Source organism: Argopecten irradians, chromosome 12, assembly GCF_041381155.1.
Source record: "Argopecten irradians isolate NY chromosome 12, Ai_NY, whole genome shotgun sequence".
NCBI lineage: Eukaryota > Metazoa > Mollusca > Bivalvia > Pectinida > Pectinidae > Argopecten > Argopecten irradians.
The window spans coordinates 5163579-5177373 of record NC_091145.1 but is presented as its reverse complement, the minus strand read 5'-3'; the positions used below and the strand labels follow the sequence as shown (position 1 = coordinate 5177373).

Sequence of the window (13795 nt, the reverse complement as noted above, 5' to 3'; positions counted from 1 at the left end):
CAGGAACTTATGACAAAAACATCCACGATATCCAGTCAGACAGTGAGCTTCGGGTTCCAGGATAGTTATTGAAAGTTATTGAATCTTGAAATCATGGTAAACACACGAGTTGTAGATAATTTTTTTTACCTTGAACGTGTTATGCAGATATAGAGGAAAAGTTATACAACACAAAATTAGTCTCAGATCATGTCAAGTTTGAGATTAAGGAACATCGCAAGAAATGATAACTGCAATATTACATACAGTTCTTGTACAATACATTTAGATGGAAACATCTTGTGTAGAGGGATACAGCAAATGTGTGTGGCAAATGTCAGGAATAAAGAGTAAAATGATTTGAACTGGGGAGAAGTTTGCTGAAAGGAAGGTTCGGCCCTCTTGTATTATACCTCGTGATGTGATGCCTAAATATCAAAGTCGGCAATATATACGAAATGAAAGATTATCAAACTACAAGCTCTACAACAGAACCACCAATGTTAAACCACGTTCTGTGGCTGATTGGTACTATAAAACATAGGCATGATGCCATGATGGGGTTTATATTCTCTTGCTGATAGGTTTGAGAGGAATTGGTCTGAAAAAAACACCAAGGTGTCAATTTGGCAGGACCTGCGATTGATAGTTGGCTTGGGTGTTTAAGACAAAATTTCGGTTTAAACCTCCTTTCTCAATATGTCAGAGTTTCATGGCATAGGGGCAAATTACTTAAGTAATATTGACAGAGCACGAGCATCTGTCAAATGTGGCTGTCAATTTGGTCTGTCTTCCAGATGATATATATGTTGATGTTTTTCAAAGTCTTGTTGGAAGAGGGCTAGAGGCAGAAGAGAACAAAATAACAAAATCCATAGACAGACTGTCGTGGATTTGAAATACATATTTATAGCGATTTCCAATGGATGTAGGTACGTGTCGTTGCACTGTAAGGCTACTGTGGGAAGGTCTATGGGTCACTGGACTCGCTTGTGCAATAAGAGTACCGAGGGGGAAACGGAGAGGACGTCTGCACAGAGGAGCAGACGTAAACCCAGACAGACTGTAAACAAAGAAAATAAAAAAATAATGCAATGAAAATCTCATGAATATTTTACTTCTGTAGGCATGCCACTTATTTTGGATATCATCATTTGTGCATGTTACAGGCAAATCAAAGTCAAAGAACAGAGCCAACCCATTTCATCTTATCATAACTGATTATTGTACAGTTACTGTATTCATGAAGTGATGAACAGATGTATAAAAACATGCTGTATATCAAGGATCTTTTCATTATGTACCCTAACACGTGATCTTGTCTTGAAAAGTTGATGAAGTAATGATATTTGTATCATCACAAATCACAGTTATCTCCCCTTCTATGTTTGTCGGCACTATATCTTGTCAACCAAATTAATTAACCTGAAGAAATAAAACTGTTTAAATTTGATTCATATTGATTTTTAAGGATATAGGTGAACCTCAGGCACTTACCTCTGTTTTAACAAACATTGCAAATTGAATATGTGTATTTCTTTTGATGATTTCAGAGCAAAAGTTTAATTGCAATTTATAATGTAGATGGAAACTAGTTGTTTGGTACATGTATGGAAGTGTCAGTTAAATATAAAATTGCACATAGCTTAATTTCCTTTTTACTTGGCCTTTTATTTAATATCATTGACTTAATTGCCTGTCATTCATCTTGTTCTTTGTTCAGTCGCACAATGGAATATGCACAATAAGGAACTGAAAGTACAAAATTTCAACTACAAAGATTTTGGAGAAGTCCCTTCAGGACTTTCACAAAATCGTGGCAAATACCGTATTCGACCCAATAAGCGCCCAGGGCGTTTAAAAAATAAAAAGGTGCCAAAATGACGAATTTATTGCAAACCTTTACAGTTGTGTGTAGTTTTCCTCTTTATATATGCCTGGGCAATTGAAATCGAGGCTTCAAAAAAGGGGAGGGGCGCTTATAGGGATACGGGCGCTTATTGGGTCGAATACGGTATATCAAAAGGCAAAATCCAAGTTGTCCATCTGTTGGACATTTTGTTCTTCAATGCCATCAAAGATTCATTAGATGGATGCCCTTGGATGCCAGCTAAAGGCACCAAGGGGAACATATAGATGATATCAGGGCAAATTTTTTTAGTATGTTTTGAAAAATAGAGGCAACAATTAACCTATCAACTATTAAAATCCAAGATGGCAGCCTTTTGACCATCTTGTTTTCATATCAGTCATAAAATGCAAATCATATGCACAACCAGGGACAAACAGGAATTGAACACAAAGATATCTTCTGTTCTGTTCTCAGAGGTAGTGAAAACAAAATCTAACTGTTGAAATAGAAGATGACTGCCTGTTGGCTATGTTGTTTCTATATATCATGGTTCAAAGACCAAGGAGAACCTACATATGGAGTTACATAGATATCACCTCAATATTTTGCTAAGAAGTAGTGGTAGCAGAAACTGATAACAGTGGAAAGAACTACAGACCACAGATGCTAAATTATTTGAATAGTTCACCATCTGTTGATGTACACCCGAGATTCATGTCACAATGACCTGAGAAATGCCAACAGATGGTGAACTATTCAAATAATTTAGCATCTGTGGTCTAAACGCTAAAAATATTATACAAGTATCATTTACAGAAATTTTGTTTAGTTCTGTTATGTTCTAGCAAAGCTAAAGCGTATGGTGATTTACGTCCACCTTTAGGTCATATGTTCAAGGCCAACAAGGCAGTTGTTCAATATTATCTGCCTTTGCATATTACAGAGTTATCTCCCTTGCGGATTGGTATCGGTATCATTATTTTGTGAGCACAAATAACTTTTTATCTCTGAAAAATATGATGTTACACTCACAATTACATGATGCAACAATTAATACCTATATCTTGTCATATGCGAATGCAGAATACAAATGTAGTTTTTTCCAAGGGATTACTTCAGCTTTCCTCCACTCCATAACCAAATCTTGGGAATTACAAATGCTTTTGTTCGCTAGCTGTTATATGGATTCCCACATAATTGTGCTAAATTTTCATTCTCTCCCAACATATTTCATTTTTGTCCTTTTTATACAACTTTATATCTCATGAGCTTTGTGCTAATACTAACATAATCAAATCAAAATATTATTTACTACAAAATTTTTTATTGCTCAGAATGACTTCAAACCTATATTACAAACAAAATGATCAATTACAGGTAATAGTTACAGACTTATATTGCAAGTCACTTACTAAATTTGTGCATAACTCGTAAAAATTAATCTAGGAAAAATTGAGTGCAAAAACATGGGAACCGGCCATCTTTAAAATTATGACATATAAAGAATCCAAACCTCAACAGAATGAAACAAACTTCATCAAAATTGCATTGAAAATAATTTTATTTCATTTGAAATATGGAAGTGAAATAGGTACATAAATTTCATCAGAAAAGATAAATTGATACAATATGTTTCCCGAACTATAGGTTTGTACATGTTTCCTCTATACAAACACGTCTATATACATTCTTTAGAATACTATGGTATACCACAGCACCATATAATCAGTTTAATCGCGACTCCTGAAGTCGTGCGACATATCATAATCTCCTACCTGTCAAATGGACGGCATCGATAATAGAAGGTGTGCGCTTTTATGCTTACTTCACCCCTGAAGACACATTTAAACCCTTCCAATTCAAAGAGTGGAACAGTTCATTATGAATTTACAGGGGTGAAAAAGTTAAATAACAATGATATACACAGGCGATAATGATAATCTAATTATGTCATTTTAAAATTTTATTTCTATACTGTAAAGAATAAATTACACAATATTTTCTATTCAAAATTTTGATTGAAAAACTTCATAATTCTATCAATATGGAAAATCACAAATAATTATAATTTCTCTATGGTTCATTGTAAAGTATCTATAGATCCTGTTTAATGATATGTAAATTTATAGGGATTATTCATGAGATTACTTCGAAACGTGCATATAAATAATTGGGAAAAATAGGTTCTATTCCTTCTTTAATAAGAAAAATAATTTTGAGTAAAAGAAAATTTGTGACGCTACAAACGATTCCTAAAGATTTCTTCTGAATTTGTAACTTCTTACACCTTTCTTACTCATTTTGGAAACATATATAATACAAATCAGAACATATGATTTTATATTTGATATTCAAGTCCATGTTGCTGTAGTTATTCACATTTAAATATTCATACAATTATGACGGACCACCCTTCTGCAACAAGATCGTAACAGAATAGACAAAAGGACATGCACTTATACATCTTATATACATAGTGTTAAAGATATTCAATAACTATGCAGCTTTCAAAAAAGACCAGCATTGAATACACACACATGTACTCAATTTCTGCAAAAGCATCAAAATATTCAAATACTAGAAAGATCAGCAAGAAAGTAATGAAATTCATACAGCAAGGAGTATATATGAAATATTTTAAAGCACAAAAATTTACATATTTTTTTGGCCACAAATACCAAATTTGTAAATTATGCATACTATGCAATAATTACACAAAAAAAGGAAAAAAAAAAAGAATTTTAAAATGGCATTTTCCTAATTTTCAATAACTTTTGTTATAAGTGGAATATTATGTTTTTTTTTTAGATTTTAGAAATTTGGAAAATGTAAGTTAAGATTAACATTGATTTTCATTTTTTCATTACCTTCATTAAGAACATTGGAATCATAATACATTAGCAAATAAACAATGTGGTTTTTTTTATCACAGAAATGCTATATTTGTAATCACAAATGGATTAAAGTAAATCTGATTTATAAATAGGATAAATGTAAAATTGACAAATAAAGACAGAATTATATAATCATCAAAATTAATTTTGACTATAATCCCAATCACTAAAAAAATTGCAATTCTAAAACAAGCAGCAAAATGAAATTCATATAAAGTTTTTATGCCAAAATAAAGATCAATAGGCTTTATAACATGGGAATCTATGATTCCAAGTTTCAAGCCAAGGGGAGATAATTTACTATTTGAAAATCAAATTGAGACATTTGTATCAAAAACCATTTGGCGGAAGGAAAATAGCACAACTCTTTCTTAAAAAGGTGAATCACAACCAAATGTATAGGGATCTTTGGTCTCAGGTTTATGTATAAACAGTACATAGTTTATACATGTACATATAGGTGTATATACTTAAAAAGTTTTGTTTAGCTCAAAAGACAATGTGCATTTGGAAAAATATAGCACTAAAAAGTATAAATATTGTAATGTACAAACAATCTGGTAAAATACATTCTAGCATGCATGCCATTGATGAAGTTTTAATTGAAAAATCATTATTTGTCAAAATTTATATTCTATGTCCATAAAGGTAACTATATTCACAACACAGAGAAATTGGATAGGTATCAAAAAATGTTTTGAAAAGTTAAAAATATTTGTATAATATAAACAGTTTGTATTTTCAAAAGAATGAAAATTTAATACAATTCAAGTCATTTGTGAAATCCAAATATGCAAGACAGTTTTTGTCAATATCAGGAAAAGAAAAGAAGAGTTATGGCCCCTTGGCCACACCTTCCGTTAAACAAGGAGAGAAAATTATTAATTTACCAGTATTTGTTTTTCTTTAAATGAATTTTGGTTTTCTTTAAATAAGTAATAAAATGGTAATATATTGTTCTGTAGTTTTGTTCTATTATCAGAATGCTGTTTATATTGTAACCACAAATAATTAATGCTATTCTTTTAAAGATAATACTATTGACAAAGAAAATATTCCATCTTCAATAATAAAATAGCAAAAGTTCCTTACATTCAAATATAAATGTACAAAATTTTGGCAGTCACAACGTTGCACATGTAATTTCTAGAAACCATTAATGCAATAATCACGAAATTTTTAGCTCGGTTTTCCACACTTTTGCGCGACCCATGTTGAACTCTCCCTCGCCTTCGGTATCTAGGCGGTCTTTGTACTCCATCAAGGCGTTCATGCTCAGGGGCTCCCACGGGGTCGTAAACGACTCATAATTATTTAGGAACTTCTGCGGCAAAGGCGCTGATTCTGGAAGAAAATACAACACATTCATTCAATTCACATTGAAATATAAAAAAAAATAAAAATTAATGAAGGTTCAATTTTGAAATTTATAAGTTTAAAACACTAAAATTTTGGTCATTACCAGTGATAGTACATAGGCTATATTGAACTCAAAATCGTAAAATAAAATACATATATCACTGTATCAATAAATTATTACTAGTAGAACAATGGTCAACAAAAATTTGAAGTTTGTAGATCAAATAATAGCACCAATCCGTACCTGCTCGTTTACTAGACGTAACAGAAGCGTCCGACATTCCCATGACCGACTTGGACTTGAAGTCTGGAAGTCCACCCTGGTAGGGACGTGGAATATCCTTATATTCACGATCTTCCTTGAACTTGTCCGAGAATTGACCTTTGACCTTAGAATCTTTCTCCGTCATGAAGATGTATTTTTGTCTGGGGCTTGCTTTGTTTTTACGTGACATGAGAAGTATTAATTCATCGTCAAGTTCCTCTCGTGCCCACGGATCCTTCTGTTTGGCGCTGTTGATCCGCGGGGTGGCGGTTTGACGTCTTGACTGCAGCCACTTGGTGTATTCTGGGATTGATTCGTCATCCTAAATTTTTTGAGAAAAACAAGTTAATATGTATTTATCTGAACTACAATATCATCACTCAGAAATGTACCTGTGGTACTGCATTTTTAAATATTCATCAACTATAGATACTGGAACATGTATGTTGGCATGACATAAATGCCTCGCTTCCATATTATATAAGGATGGGGCATGACAGCATGTGACGTCACATGAAATGACAGGATGGGACAGACATGGACACCACTTTATGTCCCCAGCTCCCTATTTCATATCCATGCATAAAAATTACATAAATGATTTTTTTTTTGTGAACATTGATGTTGAGACTCCTTAGTAAATCAGTTTTACTGTTTAATTATCTCAATGATTTAGAATCTTCATGAATAATAAAATAAATTTCTGTACTTATAAAAGTTTAAAACGAACTTATTGTAAATTTATAATAATTTTGTAATAATAAACTTACATCAAGATCCAGCCACGACGGTAAATATCGTCCGACAGAGTTGTCTTCCCCTTCTGCGAGGTTCGGTAGAGGGTTGTTATGGTTGAGGATGCGGGTACGATCCATGTTACTGATGGATGCCCGGTACATCAGGTCCATCTTATGTTTATTGTGTCGTACACCTGTGAGCATCGATTCATCCTGTAGCCGGGCAAGTTCAGGAACCTAAATCAGAAATTAATAAATTAAAAAACAAAACAAAAAACAAAACATTGAGTTTAAGTAAATTTTGTGTCCTTTCACTGGCTTCAAGGACAGTTTCTCAGTTATGTGATTTGGCAATCAATCTTAACCAGAGTTGTTGTTCTTGACACTCACTTTCACCTCTGTAAACAGCTCATGGAAATTTCAAGATTTTCTTCACTTACAATGTATGTATTCAAGATACATAATAAATACACATTTTAAAATTCCTTCTGTGTCATTTTCCTACAAATGACTGCTAGTTATGACAGAATATAATTTGATTATTCAATACTAAAACAAACAATATTGATTATTTTGCAAACACATTAGATTTACTTGTACTAAATAGTCAAAATTTGCATATGATGGCTGCCGTTTTAAAAACAATTGCTTTGATCTAATATCTACATAGAGCCGTAATTCATATGTACTAAACAATCGTTGTGATGCAGTAACATAGGACCGTAGGTCAAAAGACGTCCAATCTGTGAGCAGTTTACAGAGGTGAATGTGGGGGCCGCAATGAACCCTGGAAGAGATTGATGACATGCAGACGTATTTGGTGAGTGACATTGTCAGATATCTATGTTACAGAAGCTGAAATAAATTGATTGGTGACTAATTACGATTTTCTATTGTGTATTTAGTGGAATCCATCTAATACACTTGTATCACACAACTTACAACGAGAACTCAATGTCCGCAAAAATAAACATACCCATGATAATTAATTTGAAATTAAAAAATGAAAAGACAAAACACTTGTGTTATTAAGCTTGTCAGGTACATAGAAGTTTGCAGTGTTACTTTTTTTTTTAAATAAAAAATAATAGATATTAAAAATTATAGTTGTTTTAAAAGCCTTATCTAGCTTTTAATTATAATGAAAAGATATTAAACATACATTTGAAAATGGGAACCTATGATAAATAAATCTTAGGGGAAAAAATATAGACCCTTCTCTGTTTAAAACTTCGTTTATCTTAAAAATATTTTTGGATTCATGAAGTCTACTACATTTTAATTGTTAATTAATAGATGTAAATTGTGTCGGTGTTTAATTAGGCTTAAGTCTGCTTCTAATTACTGAAAACTAAAGTAAAATATTACTGATACTCATCTATTCATTAATTTTTGAAATTTTTAAGTATTAAGTTTTAAGTTACACATGCATATTTCTTCGTAACATGCAAAATCTGACAAGAAAAAAAGAAGCAAGGAATTGGTATCTTAATTTTAAACATTTGCATCATTAAGTTGTCTCGTCTAGCTGTTATCAAGCGTCATGTACGTGTTAATTAGTCTAATCTATAAAACAAATGCTTTTCATTGTTATCATCCAACTCGTTCTAATCTCTACTAATTAGTGTCAAAAATATCGAAACCATTACAATCCAATACTTACTCTCACCCTCCTTTTCCTTCGCTAGCAAATCAAAACGTTATTTTTTGTATTTTATGAATTGGTTTCATTTCAAATACAGATCTAGATACAGCATGCTACATACCAAAATTTTAAATTCTTATAGTGAAAAGTCGGGCAAAGGAAAGCTAAAATCGGTCAAAATAGTGTTAATATATATTCAGTATAATTTCTTTTGAAATAGAAAAATAAAATTTCCTGTCAAAATAGCTCTGTATGCGAAAAATTTAATCTATAATATTGGAATCCTAAAATGTCCTTCCGGCTGGCTATGTCCATGTTGATATCTCTGTGCAGCCTCGTTTTCAAAGAGAAAGGCAAATCTATTTTTAGAATTGTACTAAATTTACCCGGGGCTTTTCCAAACTTTCAACGGTCAAAACAGGACAACATAAGCTGAACTTGAAAGTCATTTTGATAAGTAAAGACTTTTGGTAGGCCAATGAACACATTTAGACTTGTTTTCTTTGGCTGACTATTCACTTTAAACTCTTCATAGAAAAATGTTGTGATAAAATTAAAAAAAAAAGATAAATGAATAAAAAAAAAATCAATGAACAATTTTTAAACATGTGATCAACATCAAAATGATTTCAAAACCATGGGGGGAAATGATATAAAATAAAATTACATTGCATGTTTTTTTTTTTTTTTTTTGCATTTGGTTCATATAACAAAACAGAACTCACGTCGTCTTCTGCAAAGAAGTTCCTGCGTACGATTCTACGTTGGCTTCCCAGACTTTGGCGTACAAAGGCACTGTAGGTTTCCTATAAAATGATAAAGTTATCATCATCATCATCATCAGAATCATTATCATTCTAATATTGTTAACATCATCATCATCATCATCACTATCATTGTCATTATCCTTGCAAAAACCATCACTATCATCATGTCATCTTTCATCATCATCATCATCATCATTTAATTATCATCATCATCATATCATCTTCAACATCATAATTTCATCACATAACAAAACATAACTTTTAGCATGATCAATTTACTGTAACTACTATATTAGCACTTTACTGTTCTAAGGGAGATAACTCCTGTTACCTTAAGCTCTTTTGGAATGTTGGCATCTTCTCGTAGCAATCGCATTATCGATTCCTTCCGTAAGGTTTCCCATAACTTAGCGGCTCCAATTCTCCCTGGAAAATCAAAGACAAGGAAATATTAAATACATTTCATCAAATTTATTATTTGATAATTAACAGGTCTTATGTAATTGAATAAATATTGCAGCAATAAATTCTGCGCAAAGCAAAAACTATATATATTGTAGCAGTGCTCTAGAAACGTATTGGTAGGTAAAGTCTATGATATGCAAAAGCTGAATATCTATCAGTATTTGAAATGTTAACTTGAAGAGCTAAGATGTTGAAGCATAGAAAATAAATATGTAACATGTTATTGCATTAGACAGAAAAATACTGAAAGGTCGCATGAACCTAGCATAAAATTTCAATTTTTATTTGTTAAATATTTTATTGAATATTTATTTCGCTACTTCTATAAAAGTTCTAAATTATTTTCTTTTAAGGAAAGGTTAAAAAAGACAGAAACAATATCCAAATCAAATTTACAACACTTAAAAGTTTTAAAAGTTACACAAATATTACATAAAAAAATAGAAATTAATGTACAAATACATTGAAATTAGATGTTATTTTCCCATTTTTGACAACTTCTAATATGATTGAATAAAATTGTGTTTTGAATATTCTGAGCATCAAACATTGTGAATCACTCTTGTTCTAAAATCAATATCCCTATGAAAGTTTTTAGACAACTACAAAATTAATTGTATATTCCGAAAGAACTTTTTGATTCTTTAAATTGAATACTATGCTGTACAAAAGCTTGCCCTGTAAAATTATCTATTGTTTTTTCTCAGAAGAAATCATTCTAATTCTTTGTGTTCTAAAAATATCTTCAGTAAAGCAAATTTTACCCTAAACTAAAAACAGCATTCTGAATTAGATAAATTAAATCAGATTTTTTTTCTGTAGCTATATAAATAATGTAAGAGAGTTTAATGGCCAGGTCCATTCACATCACACATTATAGTATACAATAAGTAGCAAGTAAGTACACAAGATATATGAGTGTAAAAAACATGTACACACAGTAAGTATATGTATATGCAAGTGTGTGATAGAAGTTATCTCCCCTGAGTGACAACGAGAGGCAGTGATAAATGTAAGTAATTTACAAATCCATTCCTTTTTTTAGAAGTATATGAGATAACAAAACAAGAGCTGTTGGAGAACAGCAAACCTCGCCTATTCAGAAGAAGTTGATGTTCAAGTATTTACTATTTAAACATGGAAATATGACAAATTAACAGACTCAAAAAACCCCTAAAGGGCCCAAATTGGTTGTATTATCACGTTCAGCATCCATACACATTAGGAAAATAAAATCATAAACATTTATGATGACTTATGCTTAAGCAATTGACAAAATAGAAACTTGCTCAAAAACTTTAACATGGAAATATGACAAATTAACAGACTCAAAAACCCCCTAAAGGGCCCCAAATTGGTTGTATTATCACATTCAGCATCCATACACTTTAGGAAAATAAAATCATAAACATATATGATGACTTAAGCTTAAACAATTGACGAAACAGAAACTTGCTCAAAAACTTTAACGTGAAATGGGACGCCAACGCTGACGCCAACGCCGACGCCGGGGTGACAACATTAGCTCCCCCTATTCTTCGAATAGGCAACCTAAAAATTATCTTTGAAATAAAATTTAACAAAATATTTATCAATTATCATTTATTTTTTTATCCAATTTGTGCTGAATATTTTGTCTTGTTTTTTTTATTTTGTATTTTTTTTTTCTTGTTGCCTTTATTCATTCTTACATATCATAAAAAAACCATTGTGCCTTATTTTGAATATTTAAAAGATTAAAATCTAAAAAAAAAAAATGACAGTTTTTCTTATACCAAATGTGAATGTGGTAATTCTGTATTTTTGAAAACACAATTTCAGAAAAATACATAAAGAAAAAAAATGGTTGTCTCCCTTTGCAGGTAAAAAAAAAATGATTTAGAAACTACTGTACATACGAGTTGATGGTGAGAACACATATACAGCAGTAATCAGAAGCATTATATATAAATAATCAAACAGATCTGGTTATACATTATACATGGGTAATACACAGGCAAAAACAACACTAATAGCAGCATTAGTAAATCAATGACACAAGGTCAAAGGTTATTTGATGTGTGGGGTCAAAGGTCGTGCTGACACGGTGATGATTTGAACCCCATCACATGTGACAGTGCGTTACCTAAGCCTTCAAAAGACAAGTCCTCCATAATTTGGTCCATTTTCTGTGTCGATCCTGGATCATTAATTGAAATTCACATAATGCTAACGATTTGAGGATTAATTAATGTAGATCCAATGTGTCAATTATTTGACAGTAAACTTTTCTACAGTTTCGGATCAAGAGGTTTTTTCAGGGTGTTTCTATGGAAACCACCTAAGATGTTTCTCTGGATCTACTGCTGTTCTATTTTAAGTGTCTTAAGATAAATATAAACGTCTAAAATAATATTGTCATTTGAATTTCATAAAAACTGTAGGAGGAAATTGATGTTTCCTTGTTTTCAATTTTTTCATAAATATATTTCATAAGTACTTTCAAAATGAAATTACCGGTACATCTAAAATCAAATTTATAGTATTATGGAAAGGGTATTTATATAAGTTTCAATAACTTGTGTCCAATCCATTTGTCATTTATTTGGGTTATTTTAAGTAACATTAAAGAAGGTTGTTTTTTTTTTACTTATTTTCTTATATTGATTATATCTTATTACTGAATATGTTATGCCAACAAAAAAAATCCTCAAAATTAATTAAGGTCCTTGAATTCTACTTTCACCATTATATGTCTTATAAAATCTCTTTAGTTTTCAGTTGAGCTTCTTGTAAAGCTTAGAAAAGATCACGTCAGATCACTGTTTAGTATAGAAGGTAATCAGAGTATATATATAAATGATATCATATTTAGTATAAAAATGAATTCATAGAATTGTACCAATTATAAATCTACCTTGAAATACAATTTTAAGTCATATGTAAGCATTAAAATCAAGCATAAAACTTTTGAGGATAGTGAAAATTGAAATATGTGAAAAGAAATTCAGGCTAAATACGTTCATTTGCCTTCCAAAAGTTCTCACATACTAAAACGACAGTCAAGTTCTGTTTAGTTTCCCAGTTCTGACCATTGAAATAAAGAAAAGTTGAAAGCATTGAAAGGGAGGCTGCGTGGAAATGTAACCACGGACATAGTCAGCCGGGAGGACGTTTTAGGATTCCTGTACTTTAAATTAATTTCATCGTACGCAGACAGATTATGACAAGATATTTTATTTTTCTATTTCATAAGAAATTCTACTGGATACACTCACATCATTATCATTTTTACCGACTTTAGCCATCCTTGCCCGACTGTTCACTTTAACCGTTTACCAACTTGTTTTCATGGCGACTTAATTTTGTGTGTTTTTATGTCTAGCTAATTTTTTATGGTGATTATTTTGTGATTTATAGTCACATCTTTCTACTGTCTCTGTGCATGAATCATTTTTGCAGCGATTAATTTCCGCAACATCTAATCGGCCGTGAAATACGCAAAATTTACGCGCACATGAAAATAAGTTAGTTTACATTATAGGATTCCATTGGAATTTTGATAGCGACAAAAAGATTCAATTCAGTATTTAGAAGTATATTTAACATTTGATAATTAATTAAATAATTGTATAATTAATGTTTTAATGCATATTGATATATACTCAAGTTTGTTAGATGTATCATAATTGATGCATTGAAGTATTTGATGTATTATAATTGATGTACAGAATAATTTTTGATGTATTGGCGTATCATAATGGAGTTTTACTGTACACTGTATAATATAACAAGTATCGATTATCATTAAACATAATGCTTTGTAATAATTGGAGCTACCTTAAACAAATTA

General features: G+C 31.2%; 1 protein-coding gene across 3 annotated transcripts in view; it reads right to left on the bottom strand.

The window, feature by feature from the left end:
- Nucleotides 1–3374: 3374 nt before the first annotated feature.
- LOC138336334 (transcriptional regulator ATRX homolog) overlaps nucleotides 3375–13795 on the bottom strand; it is a 95592-nt gene continuing 85171 nt past the window's right edge. Inside the window, exons 6-12 of one of the 3 annotated variants that reach the window (XM_069285777.1) lie at nucleotides 12089–12142; nucleotides 9830–9924; nucleotides 9457–9537; nucleotides 8750–8770; nucleotides 7120–7323; nucleotides 6329–6671; nucleotides 3375–6069 (exon numbers count right to left, since the gene is read on the bottom strand). In XM_069285777.1, the coding sequence (XP_069141878.1) occupies nucleotides 5894–6069; nucleotides 6329–6671; nucleotides 7120–7323; nucleotides 8750–8770; nucleotides 9457–9537; nucleotides 9830–9924; nucleotides 12089–12142 (974 nt within the window). In that variant the 3' untranslated portion in view covers nucleotides 3375–5893. The remainder of the gene's footprint in view (nucleotides 6070–6328; nucleotides 6672–7119; nucleotides 7324–8749; nucleotides 8771–9456; nucleotides 9538–9829; nucleotides 9925–12088; nucleotides 12143–13795) is intronic. The other 2 variants (XM_069285778.1, XM_069285779.1) reach the window with 2 other exon arrangements.